Source organism: Protobothrops mucrosquamatus, unplaced genomic scaffold, assembly GCF_001527695.2.
Source record: "Protobothrops mucrosquamatus isolate PMUCROS unplaced genomic scaffold, P.Mucros_1.0 scaffold_141, whole genome shotgun sequence".
In the NCBI taxonomy this organism is placed as follows: domain Eukaryota; kingdom Metazoa; phylum Chordata; class Lepidosauria; order Squamata; family Viperidae; genus Protobothrops; species Protobothrops mucrosquamatus.
The window spans coordinates 670,017-684,912 of NW_015386217.1; the positions used below are offsets into that span (position 1 = coordinate 670,017).

General features: G+C 39.6%; 1 protein-coding gene across 2 annotated transcripts in view; it reads left to right on the plus strand.

Annotated features, from left to right (window-relative positions):
* BOD1 (biorientation of chromosomes in cell division 1) overlaps positions 1–6,057 on the plus strand; it is a 23,991-nt gene extending 17,934 nt beyond the window's left edge. Inside the window, exons 3-4 of one of the 2 annotated variants that reach the window (XM_015818635.1) lie at positions 2,059–2,255; positions 5,264–6,057. In XM_015818635.1, coding sequence (XP_015674121.1) covers positions 2,059–2,254 — 196 coding nt within the window. In that variant the 3' untranslated portion in view covers position 2,255; positions 5,264–6,057. Of the gene's footprint in view, positions 1–2,058; positions 2,295–5,263 lie in introns of those variants that run through there. The other variant, XM_015818643.1, reaches the window with a different exon arrangement.
* The last annotated feature ends 8,839 nt before the right edge of the window (positions 6,058–14,896 follow it).

Below are 14,896 nucleotides of genomic sequence, written 5' to 3' on the forward strand. Positions count from 1 at the left end.
TTTTATAAGAATTAAGTCTTACAGCCTGTACAAATTACTACACTTATCAAATTTTCATTTTCTTGAAAATTTAACATTGAAACAAGGAATAATAAGTCTGACCTGATTCTTTTTCTATGTTTAGATATGCTAAAACATACAGAAGTGCCATAATAATGTGTGGTGAAGTTCAAAGGTGGTGCTGATAAAGCCCTGATTTAAATTCTAACATGCAGACTCCAGAAGGCAAAGGACTTAAGGTTTTAACTGGCAATTTTAAAAATATTTTTTATTCATTTATATCTAAATGCCTATGGAGATTCTTAGTTATCCAGATCATGGTTGTCCCAGAGGGGCTTTTTCAAAAGGCAACTGGAACTTTCTTGTTTTTTTTTTAAGATGTTTCGCTTCTCATCCAAGAAGCTTCTTCAGTTCCCACCTTTATCTATTTATTTATTTACTTATATCCTGCCTTTATTATTTTATCTGCTATACTTTCAAATAAGAGCCCCCACTGAACCCATCTCAAGTCCGCCAGGCCTTAATTGAATGCAATAAGATGTGGGTGTTTCATATAAATAGAATAAGAGCACACATGTTGAGCTCAAAATACAGTTCAGTTTAGTTTATTAACTTGTATGGTTTAATCAGGGTAGGACACAGACTACTAAGCATTTGTCTTGATTTCTTCTTGGACAGAAAGGCACAGTATAAACACATCTAATAATCATTTACAACACCAATCAATACTAGTTATCCCGAATTTATTCCAAGATGCATTTTGTAAGCCATATTTATGATTTAGATATATTCGGTTTGGAAAATTAAGAAATTTTTAATCTGAGGCAAACCTCGATGTAATAGAATAAATGCTAGGGGAAAAAAGCAGCATCTGTCTCACTTAATTCTTAGCTTTTGCTTGTTGCATGATTGTGAATATCCTTTTTCTTGTTTTACCATAACGTGGGACCACATAATCTTAATCCCCTCCTTTTTCATTTAATAAGTTTGGCTCAGAAATAAGATAAATATAACATCATCAACTGAATTCTGCCTGTGCGAATCTTGTAGATACTCAAAGCACCCAGTGATGGTTTCTAGGTATAATTCTGCTACTATAGGGAACTTGCCTATTATAATAGCAATATTGCAGCCTTTATCTGCACTGCATAGAGCTACTCTTGCAGTACAAGGCACAGCTTACCAAGTAGGAGGTGGGAAAGCATTCGAGCAGATCGGAGTTCATGCCAGATTAGACCTGCCCTTCTGAAAGGCTGAGTGTCAAAGAATACTGATCTTCTTAAGTGCCCACGTAGCCTCAAAATAGCAGGTACTGTTAGTTTTCTGCCCAGGAGGTAGGGTCACATTAGGTTTGCATTTGCGTTCCCAAATGCTCTTCAGTGTCTCTGTTTTTGCTTCCTGACTTGTTGTAGACATGACTTAACCCAACCAGACAGCTGATTCCCTGCTCTCTTTATCCAGTGCAGCCTTGAAGCAATGTCACTTCTTGAGTTTTGACACACTGTTCTCAAAAAAGCTCTTTGTCATGTGTTGCAAATGTTTGTTTTTGTCTTGTGAAAAAAGTCCCCATATGTCTAGACTTGGCAGATGTCAGAGCAAATTGACAGTGGTAGAGCCTGGGGTGAAGGCCTCCTTTCTCTTCTTCTCGCGTACCAGCCAAAAAGGTCACCTCCCTCACCCCCCACCTATCTCTACCAATGGGTGTGCTTTTTTTTCCCCTTCCTCTGCTTTGAGTGAAGGCAGTGCTTTTATTTGTTTTCATTTGCATCCCACATGCGCCCTACCACAACTTCTAACCACGATACTTTTGAAGTGATTGGGTGATCGCATCTCTGTTGTCCATTTTGCAAGCACCCTTGAAAGTGCAGGCTCAGAACCATCGGAGTTTTCTTTACAACAGTCGGGGTGCTTCTCCCGTGTAAATGCTACCGAGAACGCTGTCATTCTTGCCACTGTAAGGCTAATTGCAGTTGACACGATGGCCCCGGAGAGCTCTAGGTGGGGGCTGCAGGAAAGATCTTTGACAGAAGCTGAATGGCTCTTTTGTCTCTGCCCCAGGTCAGGGATGCTGGAAGCTGGAGTGGACAGAATTATTTCTCAGGTGGTGGATCCAAAACTAAACCACATCTTCAGGCCACAGATAGAGAAGGCAATTCATGATTTCCTGGCTGCACAGAAGAAAGAGGACTCGGTGCCAGCTCCACCCCCAGAGCCTGAGAGTCAGAATCCTTCTCCACCCCAAGATGCCTCGTAAGGTCTGGTATTTCTGTACGTCTTCTTTTGCATACACTTGTACGGGTAGTCCTCAATTTACGACCACAATTAAGCCCAAAATATATGTTGCGAAGTGAGACATTTGTAAAGTGAATTTTTGCCCCATTTTACAACTTTTCTTGCCGCAGTTGTTAAGTGAATCTCTGCAGTTGTTAAATAATTCGTAACCTGGTTGTTAATGGCTTCCCCATTGACTTTGCTTGTCAGAAGGTTGCAAAAGGGGATCACATGACCCTGGGACACTGCAACCGTCATAAATGTGAGTCAGTTGTCAAGCATCCGAATGTCAATCATGTGACCATGGGCTGCTACAACGGTCATAAGTGTGAAAAATGGTCATAAGTCACTTCTTTCAATGCCATTGTAACTTTAGATAGTCACTAACCAAACTGATGTAGATGAGGACTACCTGTCATCCTTTTGTGAACCACTCATGTAAATTAAATAGCCAAAAGGCAGTATTTGATTGTCAGATGTGTGTGCCAAAATTACTGCAAAAGTAAGAACAAGCTGTGACTTTGAAGTCTATAATATTTGTCATTTGAAGCACTGGATTATTGTACAACAGTACATTTTTTACCAGGCGAGGCAGCAATTTGGTTATTGAGTAGCTACTCAAAAGATACAGGAAGGATTGCAACTCAAATGGTCCTTGAATAAAGGCTTACTTTATTAAGAGTTCATTAATTTTGTAAAAAAAAAAAAAAAAAGTGGACCGGTCATTAAAAATGTGAAGAATAACATAGATTCATGTATAGAGAATTGTAGAGTTGTTTCAGCTGAGACTGAATTATCTTAACTGACTGATTTTGGGTAACTTACACAATGTATAAAGAGTCAATAGCTGTCTCTCGTGTAGCTCTCATTTTGTGGGACGTTGATATGTTTTGCAGACTTCAGGTAAAGCATCCTGGTGTTGGTAAATACTAGCCATTTCTGTTATGTGCTCCATATAACACAACTCACCATTCTGAATCAAAAAATAACTAGAGGGAGTTTGAATGTGCATTGGTTTGCTATCATGACGTTAGAGATTTTAGAACATAGAGAATTAGGTCTACAGTCCCTATTTTTAGCAGCGATCCAACTTGCTCAAAGATGGGAATAGGAAATTTGCCTTCTCTTCTTTACCAGAATCATGAGTTGCTACTCTGTGGTCTGCATCACAGAGAAAATCTGGCAGAAGTTTTCTCTGACTTCACACACGATATGCATACATATACAGTTCAATGTGATATTAAGGACATATCCCTCCCCTTACTTAGTCATAGAAAAGGAATACAGATTCTCTTTTAAAGCTATGCCTCCAGGCATTGAAAAGCACAATGTCTTGTTGCTTCTAGGATTTTTTTAAAGGTAAGTCAGATGGGGAAGAGACTCCGCTTTTTAGTATATAAAATAACTCTGTATTTTAGTCATTTGTCAAGAGAAAATACAGTTGCTAAATCCTGATACAAAATTGAGAGCACACTCCTTAATCTTTGTTTGGTTATCACAGCATATTGGCACCTCAATCTTACCATTGATAAACCGAGTACAGGTAATCGCCAAGTTATGAACATTCCCTTAGCACAGTGTTTCTCAACCTTGACAATTTTAAGGCATGTGGACTTCAACTCCCAGAATTCCACAGCCAGCAATGCTGGCTGTGGAATTCTGGGAGTTGAAGTCCACATGCCTTAAAATTGTCAAGGTTGAGAAACACTGCCTTAGCAAATGTTTGACGTTACGCAATAAGCGCCCCCTAGTATTTACGAACAAGTCCCAAAATTACGAATGTTGCGGCATCATGGCAGTCATTCACCGTTATGCACAACCGCAGAAGCATTGCAACATTCCCTCTGGCTATTCCTTCTCCCCCCCCCCCCCACTGCCGGGTCTCCATAGGCACTAGGATTACCTTGCAAAGATCTAGAGAGCCTTTGTTTCTTAACCTGTTTTGTTACTTCAGGCCTTCAGTGCGTTCACAGAGAATGGAGGCCTAAAGTACCACGCGATCAGTAGCGCGAGATCTCACCCTACTGATCTTGCGTGATCTCAAGGTACTTTAGGCCTCTGTTCTCTGCAAACAAAGGCCTGGATGAGATCTGCGGCAGAAGGCTTTCCAACTGGAGGAAAGGCCTGAAACATGAAAGCCTCCGGATTGATGTGCACGTCGCTCCCGGCCTCCATTTTTGTCAGCAAAGGCCTTCAGGAAAAGCCTTTGCTGCCGAGAACAGAGCTCCAGATTGATGCGTGCGTCACTTTTGGCCTCTGTTCTCAGCAGCAGAGGCTTTTCCTGAAGGCCTTTGCCGATGAAAATGGAGGCCGGAAGTGACACGCAGAGACTGGAACCTTCTCAGCACTATAATCTCGCGGCTAAAAGTTACGCAAGATTACAGTCCTGAGAAGCTTCCAGTTTCGGCACCCAAAGTGTTTGCAAGCTGAGCGGACGCTTTGAGGCATGATTTCGCAGTGTCCGTTTAGCTTGCAAACACTTTAGGTGCCAAAACTGGAAGCTTCTCAGCGCTGTGATCTTGTAGGGCAGAGGCTGGAGAGGAGACAGCTTGCTAGATCTTTGCAAGGTAAGTGAGTCTGGCACGGCAGGATTGGGGGGGGGAAGCAATTGTGGAGAGTATGAGGTATATCAGTGAGTTGGGGGAGGTCTTGGGTGGTCTGAAGCAGGTGGCTTATTCCATCACTAGGCCTCCCATAGCCTTCCCCACCCTGAGATACCTCATGTGCGCTCAGTGACCCGCCCATTTGATTAGCGAATGTGTGGGCGAAAGCAGGGAGTGATGGTGTTCAAGGTATGCCATTCACTCTTATGAATCCTCGAGTTATGAATGGAATGGGCAGGCTCCATTCCATTCGTAACTCAAGCACTACCTGTAACCAGGTTTACGCTAAATTTAGAGCCTTTTTTGTTTGGCTATTAATCTTAAGTTGAAGTAGCAGCTGGTTTAATGAGAGTATAGCAAAACTGATTTTTTATCTCTTCCTTTTGCAGTGCATTTCTGGATTTAAGCTGGCTGCAGTTTCAAAACCCAGGCTGACAATTGGGCAACGGGCTACATATCTGCAGGAATACAGATTGTCAGCTATTACCGACTGCGATTGAAGAATAGGGTTGACAAAAGTCACCAATAGTTTCTGTTTGGTATGGAGGCATCAGCTAGATGTGGAAGAGATTGCTATTTGCTGAAGTAGCATCTGTTTTGCTATTTCTTTTAGGGGGATGGCATCTTTTAAGGAGCCACAATAGGGAAAAGGGTTTCAGGTGTGATGTTAGTGAATTTGGTGGTATTGGGAAATGTAGCAATAGGAAAGGGTACATTTTTCAGTATGCTTGGTTTCCTTAGGGGCCACTGTGTCAGAATTACCCAGAAGGCTAGTAATTGAGCAGTGGGCATGCAAGTATAAAGCAGTTCAATTTACTAGAAAATGATTCTTGGGACCTAGGTCGTTATTGAATTTAAGTAATACCTCACTTGCAGTGCCTATCCAAGTCTCTTTCAACCGCAAGAATTTTTTAATAATTGGCATTTTACCAGTGTCCAAAGCAAAGTCTCTGCCAGATTTCTGGAGGTGATAACTTTCATACGTTGATGCTCAGCTCCCTTACAGTCTGATCAAAGAAATTGGCATGGAACGAAAAATGGCTTCTCCTGGGGGCCTTGCAGTAGGAGACAGTTGTCTCATTTGTGAGATTCTTCAGGTGCCTGTTCAAAGCTGCTTAGAGAGTCCCAAAAACTCTCTGATGGACATTTGTGCTCAAATATTTGAAAAACAAATATCTGAAACACTTTTAATAATAAAATATTAGAAAAAAAATCTCAGTTGTGGAAGTGTTTTTATATATGGATACCTTTTTCATCACAATGAACTGATGTATCAGCTCAGTTGTATTTGTGTCCATTTCTAAGGATTTGTTAGGAATTTGAGAGAGTGAGAAAGCTTCAGAAATTGAATGTCCTGATCATACTGTGCCTCCATAAAGCAGTCTCTTAATACTAGTTAAATAAATACTAGTTTAAAGCAATACTAGGCCAATATGTTAGGGACTATTTGTATCATTCTTATTCTACAATAAGTATTTGTAACACTTCATTTCACTTTCCCTATTTTTACATGCAAAAAATAATACTAGTTCTATCATTGCTAACAGCGTAGCTTAAGGATAGGGGTGTAAACTTACATTCATTCTAAATATGTTCTTCAAATTACAATAGAAGTATAGTAAATTTAATAAACATTTTAGGGTTTTTTTTAAAAAAATATCCATTATCTCCAGTTTGTATCAATTTTTTGCTTTGAACATATTGAATTTATCAACTTTCAACTGAGGAATAAAAAGCTAACACATCTCCAAACAAGTGGAGATGATGCCACAGCCATGACTGTGGGACGGGTGAGTAGGCTGATCCCACAGAATTTCTCTGGAAAAGGAGAGGAAAGGAGATTACCCACTTGTGCTCTGGATGACTGCTCCTTGCAAGGAGATCATGGGACAGCAGTTTCCCATGAGTTTAAGCACCAGGACATGAAGAGAAGCCATCAGGCTCTCAACAGCAGTGGAGTTTTTTAAGGACACTGGATTTATTATCCCCTTTCTAATCACTTTTGGAAATTAACTATTTAACTATCTTAAGACTAATAGGGCCCTTCAAAATGACAAGCAAAATCATCTGGTGTGCTTACCTTCGTTGCAGAGTAAAAGAAAAATTAACTATAAATCTAAGATTTAAAGAATTTGAAATAAACCACAAAAAGCTAAATAAGAATTTTAACTCAAAGTTATAAATGAATAAAGGGACCACACAAATCTGGAATACTAGGGCTTTTGCTGTAAGATTTTGGAAATAATTATATATAAATAGATAGCACCTTTGTGAGAACCAAATTGTTTAAAGCAGGGGTCTTCAAACTTGGCCCTTTTATGACTTGTGGACTTCAACTCCCAGAATTCCTCAGCCAGGCACGCTGGCTGAGGAATTCTGGGAGTTGAAGTCCACAAGTCATAAAAGAGCCAAGTTTGAAGATCCCTGATCTAAAGTCGTAACAGAAATTTGAAACTTTGTGATTTCAGAAATTGGACACTAGAGGGGACTAAAGATTCCAGAGAGAAAAGGAAAAGGAAAAACAAAAAGAGAAAAGCCTGCCTTTTATTTTAGGTCAGTATCAGTACTGTTTTTATGGTTTCTGTTTATATAGTTTTTTATTTTTTATCCCTTCGTTGCTAGGCCCTTAATCTTTTGGAAATTCTGCAGTGACTGATACCAAAGTTGTTGTTTTTAGCTTCCTGAAAGCTGTCTGAAATGTGTTAGGAAGATTGCTGTGAGTACTATCCTGATACCTTTCTGTTGTGGGGTCCTTAGTGCTATCTGAGCTTGGTTGTTTTCTTGCAAATATTTCATTAGCAAACTACCATATTTTCCGGCGTATAAGACAACTTTCTAAACCCTGAAAATCTTCTCAAAAGTCGGGAGTCGTCTTATACGCCCAGTCGTCTTATACGCCGGAAAACACGGGTATTCTATTTTATTCCTTTACACATGTGGTATAGCAGCTATACCACATGTGTAAAGGAATAAAATAGAATACCCGTGTTTTCCGGCATATAAGACGACTGGGCGTATAAGACGACCCCCAACATTTCCAGTTAAAATATAGAGTTTGGGCTATACTATAGCCCAAACTCTATATTTTAACTGGAAATGTTGGGGGTCGTCTTATACGCCCAGTCGTCTTATACGCCAGAAAATACGGTAAGTAATATCGGTGCTAGAAGAAAGTAGGATTTGCTCTTATTTTTTATATATTAGTGGCTTAGCCTATCAGAGTTGTTGGGAGTGACCTTGGTGGTTCCTTGATTAAACTGTTGCATACTGTAAGCCTGTTTGTCAGAGTTGGTAGTTTCTTGACTGAGGTATTGTTTAGAATAATAAAGAACAAAAATGAAAAATAGTCTTGTATTGTCTTCTGATGTGTATGTATGTGTATTATATATATCAGAAGACAACACAAAACTATTTTTTGTTATAGCCACTTGAGGTAGCATATGTAATATTTCCTGCTCATAGTTAGTATTTTTGAATCCCAAAAGGATAGTGCAGATGCTAACTAGAGTTTTAAAAGCTTTGAAAATTTGCCCCTTAGTTTGAGATCAGCCACAATACAGGAATAGGGGTCAGGGTTGTGGTTATTATTATCTGGAGGATTCTTGTGGCTTTCAGGGACACTGCACTGCAAATTATGGATAGCTTCGGCTATGCCAGCTTCCCCACCAGATTTGCTCTAATTTGGCCAGATTAGTAATGGAGTTTCCTAGTATTATGATACTGGGACACTTCAAAACTGCCTTCTCTGGATGCAGAGTGAGAGGTGGCTTTGGAATGTATGCTCACCATGACAACCATAGACATAATTCAGATTATTGAGGGCCTAATGCACAGCAGGGGTCTCTAGAATTGTTTTTATATTGGGATTGTGGTAAGATAATTTGGATATGGGGAAAATTAGGATCAGTCCCTTTTCATAATCAGATCACTTTTAGATGGCTTTGAAGTTCTCCACAGCCGTCTTCCATTTCAAGGAGGTAGGACCTGTTAGATTATTCCACCCAAGTGGATCTGTTGAGAAGGAGTTTGAGATTTATTACCTATTCTGAGGCTATAGTACAGTTTGGCTGAGATGTTAATGACTAGTTGAAATAAAAGAGGGATACCCTCCTAGACTTGGCCACTGCTTGAAAAAGCTGGTAGCTGCCATAGTTTGGAAAGCTTTTGTATATATCCTTCTTAGGTGCTAATTATGCATGCTTCTAGACTGAGAGGCACTATTCACCATCACTTATGCTTTGGTCACCATCTATCTCGGGTCCCCAACTTCCGGTCTGTGGACCGGTACCAGGCCGTGGCATGCCAGCAACTGGGCCACACAAACAAGCAAAGCCCCATCCGTGGGATGCAGGCAGCACACAAAACCAAACAGTCTCTGGTCCACAGAAAAACCTTTCTCCACAGAACCAGTCCCTTGTCCCCAAAAGGTTGGGGACCTCTGATCTATCTGGATTGTGGCAGTGCTTTTTAATAAGATTGATCTTGAGGATCGTTCGAAACGTGCAAATAATCTTGCAAGCAGAGCAGATAATTCTGGGGGTGCCTCAATATTCCAATATAGCTTCTACATCAGGGGTGTCAAACTCAATTTCACTGAGGGCCGCATCAGCATTGCGGTTGCCCTGGGGGGGCCAGGTAGGTGTGGCCAGAGTGGGTGCAACCTACTGGGTGGGCGTGGATGGAGTAGGTGTGGCTTACTGGGTGGGCGTGGTCAGTTCTACATTCGCATCAAGGGTGCCTATGGGGGCCTGGGCAGGAGTGGGACAGATTTGAGGGTCTCTGGCCGAAGGTGTGACTGGGACAAGTGCCAAGGCATGGTCCACTGGGGCAAGTCCAAGATGGCCACCACAAAATTGTACATTGGCTCCCGGCTGGCCTGGGCCAGGGCCAAGGCAGCAGGGGCCGTTCCCTCACTGTTTTCAGGATGGCTTTGCGGGCCACATGAAACCACTTCGCGGGCCGCATCCGGGCCCCGGGCCTTGTGTTTGACATGTCTGCTCTACATTATGAGCTGCATTGGGCTTCTGCAATTCAAGTTGCTGGTTATCAAAGCCCTTCATGGCACAACTGCCTGTCTCCAGTTATTTCTGCATATTCCATGAGATTTGACAGGGTGAGCATTCTCCAAGGGTCTTTTATTAAACATTGTCATCTGATGGGAATCCAGAACTATGCCTTCTCTGTCACAGAACCTGCCCTATGGAACAGCATACCCTCTGAGATTTAGATAGTCCTGAACTTATTGCTTTTCATAAAGTGTTGAAGACTAGTTCTCCTTCTGGACAGAGAACTAGATTGTCTGTCTTTGGTTGATGTAATTGTATACCTTAGAGTCACCCGAGGCATGATGTGTTTTTTTAACTTTTTTTTATTTATAGTTATTTTAAGAAATGGTTGTGTCAAGTGGGCAGTCCTAGAAACTGAATTAATAATTAATTAATGCTAATTCCTCAGGCAGCCTTCGTCTGTTGTATTAGTATTCTGATACCACAAGTAATGCTGCATCAAATAGCTCTCTTAATTATGATTTTAAAAAAACAAAAAACCTTCAACTTCTAGGAAAAGTTGGTCCTTGGATGGATTTTGTATTAAGTCAGAAATAAGGGACAAATTCATAAACTTTTCAGGGAAAATCAGTATCTCTAAATAATACAAAATGCATAAATTTGCCTAATTAATATGAATATATTTAAAGCTATTCTCTCAAGTTTTCCAGGGTTGATTAATCCTGCACTATGATAACGCAGCAGCCTTATGCTCATCCTCTGTAAGTGTCTTTCCCAACCTTCTCTCTCCAAATGTATTGCTCAAATTGGTTAAGAAAGATGTAGTCCAGTGCATGTGGGAAGATTGGGAAAAGATGTTCCAGAAAATAAAACATGCTGGTTATTTAGATGATGTTAGCCATGAATGAATGAAAACCTCCAAGACAATATAGTGCTTTCTTAGATGTCATGAAATAATTTCAAGTTTTCTTTAATATTTTAAAGATATTAAACAGCCAATGGTGCATGTCAATGCCCCTTATATTTGCAAAGATCAGTTCTTGTGACAAACTGAGTTTTAACTAAGCCAGGGTAGGCAGTAGTACCTGCTGTATCTGCTTATATTTTTCTTAACACCTAGTAAGATCTTTGTCCTAGTTTAATTTGGGTGGCCAAGTTATTCTTAAAAACAAAATTCACTTTGAAAATTGTCTCTACTTTCTCAGGAAAAAAAGCCTGTGAAGCTTGGATAGTGAGTAGAAGATATCCTTAAGCACCTAGGAGTAGCAGAGAGTAACTCACCAATTTACCTTCTATTAAAGGTGTGGCATGGGGCGAGTCAAGTAATATTGACAACGGCCGCCCGCTTCTTAAAATCACTGGTTTTGTGATGATGCCAGCAACATCTTCTCAAAATCCCAAAGTCCCTACTGGTTCAGAAGGATTACTCAGTCCTGCCAAGAGCTAAGTAAGTTAGTTTGAGCAAGGTTTGAAACATTTCTGCTGGACTTCACTGTTATATTTCGGAAGGAAGCAGCATTTGGTCAGCCTTCAAAGGAAATTGTAACAAGAGAAGCAGAGGTATCTATGGACTGCGATCAAAACAGTCAAGAAAGCAGCCACAATCTGCTTATGTGAAGGATTATTCACAAGAAAGATATATATTGGTTTGGAGAAGATGGATTGATTATATTGAGTCTAAATATGGAACTAAAAATATCATTTGGTTTTTGAATGAATTTTAGAGTATCATATTTGTTCAAATGTTATAATAGTTTATTTGGTTTTATTTTTAATAATCAAAATTATGTTATGATATTTAATTGTATATTTGTCTTAAAAGAGAGTTTAAAGAAGTTATAGATTTGTTAGCTTAATAGTGGATTAATGTTAGTTAGATTATGATTATTTTATTGTTAATCCTGTGATTGGCTCTGGGAAGTGAGGGGGGAGGGAGGGGGATGGAGGGGTGGGTTTGGGGGAGGGGGGGATTTATATTATAAAATTTTATAAAACTTTTAATAAAAAAAAAGAAAAGAAAAGAAAGCAGCCACAATGATACAATCAAAGCACTACCTGTTCCTTTCTGTGCATTGCCCAATACCTCATGGGAAGCTAACCAATGAAACATTGATCTTGTCTGCTCGTCTTTGAGCAAAAGCATACATTTAAAATGACCAAACAGGAACCCTATAGTTTGTCCACTCAAAAGATGTAACTCGGGAAGAAATGGATGCTTTTCCTTCCAAAAAGTGTCCAAGGACCAGGAGGCTATTTCAGATGAGGTGGCTCATAGGATTAAATGGGCTGCTTCTTTCTAGAAGGCTTCATAGGTTTTAACTGAATTGGTTCCTGTTTCTTGGAGCGGTCATTTAATACCTTGAATGTGCTCTCTTGGAAGAGTATGCTAGTGCCATTAATAGGCCTCAGGAAATTGCTGCATTTTTTCATCTGATACATTTATAATGTGAAAGAGCTTAAAAGATTTTCTGCCTTCTCAGCTTTCTCCTGTCATGGTCATATGTACTGGCCTGCTGAGTCATGAGAAACCAGCTGCGATTTAATTTTTAATTTATAAATAAATAAAGTAAACCTTGGGCACAAACTGAAGATTGTATGTTTCAAAAGTGGCACAGTTCCTTTGAAGGTTTGATAGGAAACAGCAAGACATCTTTGATATTATAGCTGCAGATTTTGCTAGAAACTTTTCAGCAAAATGGAAAATGTAATTTTACTGTAATTGTATCTCTTCCCCCCCCACCCCCACCCCCATTCCATTCAGAAACTTCTTGGGCCTTTTGACTTTTTAATTCACCATATTTAAAAGTGGCCAGTGTGACTGAGGTTAATATATAATCTGTTCAAAGTACTTTACATACTCAAATGAACTCTGCTTGTATTCATTTTCAAGCATTAAAACTATCACTCTTTTAAGGAAGGAATGGGGTGAAAAATGTTTTATACACCCAGACTATTAGAATCCCTTTTAATCTAAATAACAAAGAAAAATCCAGCAGTATTCAATTTTTTAGCAATTTGGATATATGATGTTGTCATCCATCTATGTCATATAGCGCAATGACAAAAATAAATGTGATCTACGTTCAGGGATAAACTTGATTTGGATAAAGACAGAAAAGCGGTCCAAGTGTGAGACCTTGTATCAATTATGCATGTTTGGAAGCAGGAGAACAAGTTGACGTCTATACTAAAATGAAAATAAGTAAATTTAAGTATCCGATGTGGGGTGGGCCCATGAAAATCTAGAATGTGAGAAATAACCTTTATAAATTGATCTGGGTTTTTTTTAAATGTGAATATTGATAAGATAATGTTTCTAGGTCATCCTTGTGGATTTAACTATGGACTAGAGCAGGGGTGTCAAACTGCCGGCCCATGGGCCGGATGCGTCACCAGGAAACCACTCCCACCCCATTGCCAGCAATGGAGAAAAAGCTTTGACACGTCGCGTGACGTCACATGACGTCGCGAGTTTGACATGTCTGGACTAGAGTCAATTAAATTGCAGTTGGGCCATTTGTAGTTCTCGTGGGAATCCAGTTATTGATATGTGTTTTGCACATTTTATTTATTTATTAAATTTATATGCTGCTCATCTCACTGCAGTGACTCAAGTATTATATTCATCAGGCCATCACATAATGCTAAAATGCAAAATATAACTTATTTGGGCATAGAATGTTACATGAACACATTAAAATACAAAATACCACTTAAAATGCAGTACTGCAGGCTAATTCTGCTGACTGCCAACTGCCAGCAGTTCAACAGTTCGATTCTCAATGGCTCAAGGTTGACTCAGCCTTCCATCCTTCCGAGATCAGTAAAATGAGGACCCAGCAATAGGCCAACTTTGTAAATTGCTTAGAGCGGGCTGTAAAGCACTGTGAAGTGGTATATAAGTACTACTGCTATTTGGGCATAAATGTTACATGAACACAGCAACTTGTATTTTGTTAACTTTGGTTGTTAAGGGTTCAGCTTACAAAATGTATCAGCCAGTGATTCCATCATTAGAAATCAGTTGTGCAGCTAGAACATTATAACAGTGTGCTTCCTAATGCATCCCTTAGTATTATAATAATATTTCTTCTAATTTATTTATAATTTAATAGCAATAGCACTTAGACTTATATACCGTTTGAGCCGGTGAGACTCAAACTCCTGGCAGTGGAATGCTGAGTTAGCCTGCAGTATTGCATTCTAACCATTGTGCCACCACAGCTAAAATAGATACGAAAGAATTTCTATCTCCCAACTATTCAAAACATAGTAATGGGGAGCTGTCATTCATGCATGGGTAAATTCTAAGCACATTGTTGAAATAAACAAAAAGATGAGCTAAGGAACGGTGTGAGGAAGATTGGGCAATCCCATCTATATCCTTGGATCAATTCTTACCCTGTCCTTTGCCATGAACTTCCTAGGCAAGCTAAGCAAGATTTTTTTTTTCTTTGTCTCAGGCTATGAGTGGCAATTTGAATAGAGGAAGACTTACATAGGAAGACTTGACCTTTGGTAAAAGGATTATTGAAATTAGGTATAAGAGAAACTTTGGCCACTACAAATATATATATATATATTTGCTTCTAAATAAAAATGTCCATGGCAAAAAGAAGGGCAATCTTATCTGCATCTTCACTGCTGCTTTTCTCTTGTTCTTTTTTTTATTAATATTGGAGATTGTATCATTTCTGCTTTGATGAACCTATTTGAGCACTATGCCCAGGGGTAAGAAAGAGAAATGAGGGAAAAAGTGTCTGTTTCTCACCTGGACTATTGTTATTAAAATAAGTCTAATAATAATAATAATAATAATAATAATGATGATGATGATGATGGTGATGATGATGATGGTGATGATGATGATGTTGGAAGGGACCTTGGAGGTCATCTAGTCCAACCTCCTGCTCAGGCAGGAAACCCTATACCATTTCGGACAAATGGCTGTCCAGTCTCTTCTTAAAAACTTCCAGTGTTGGAGCATTCACCACCTCTGGAGGCAGGTTGTTCCAC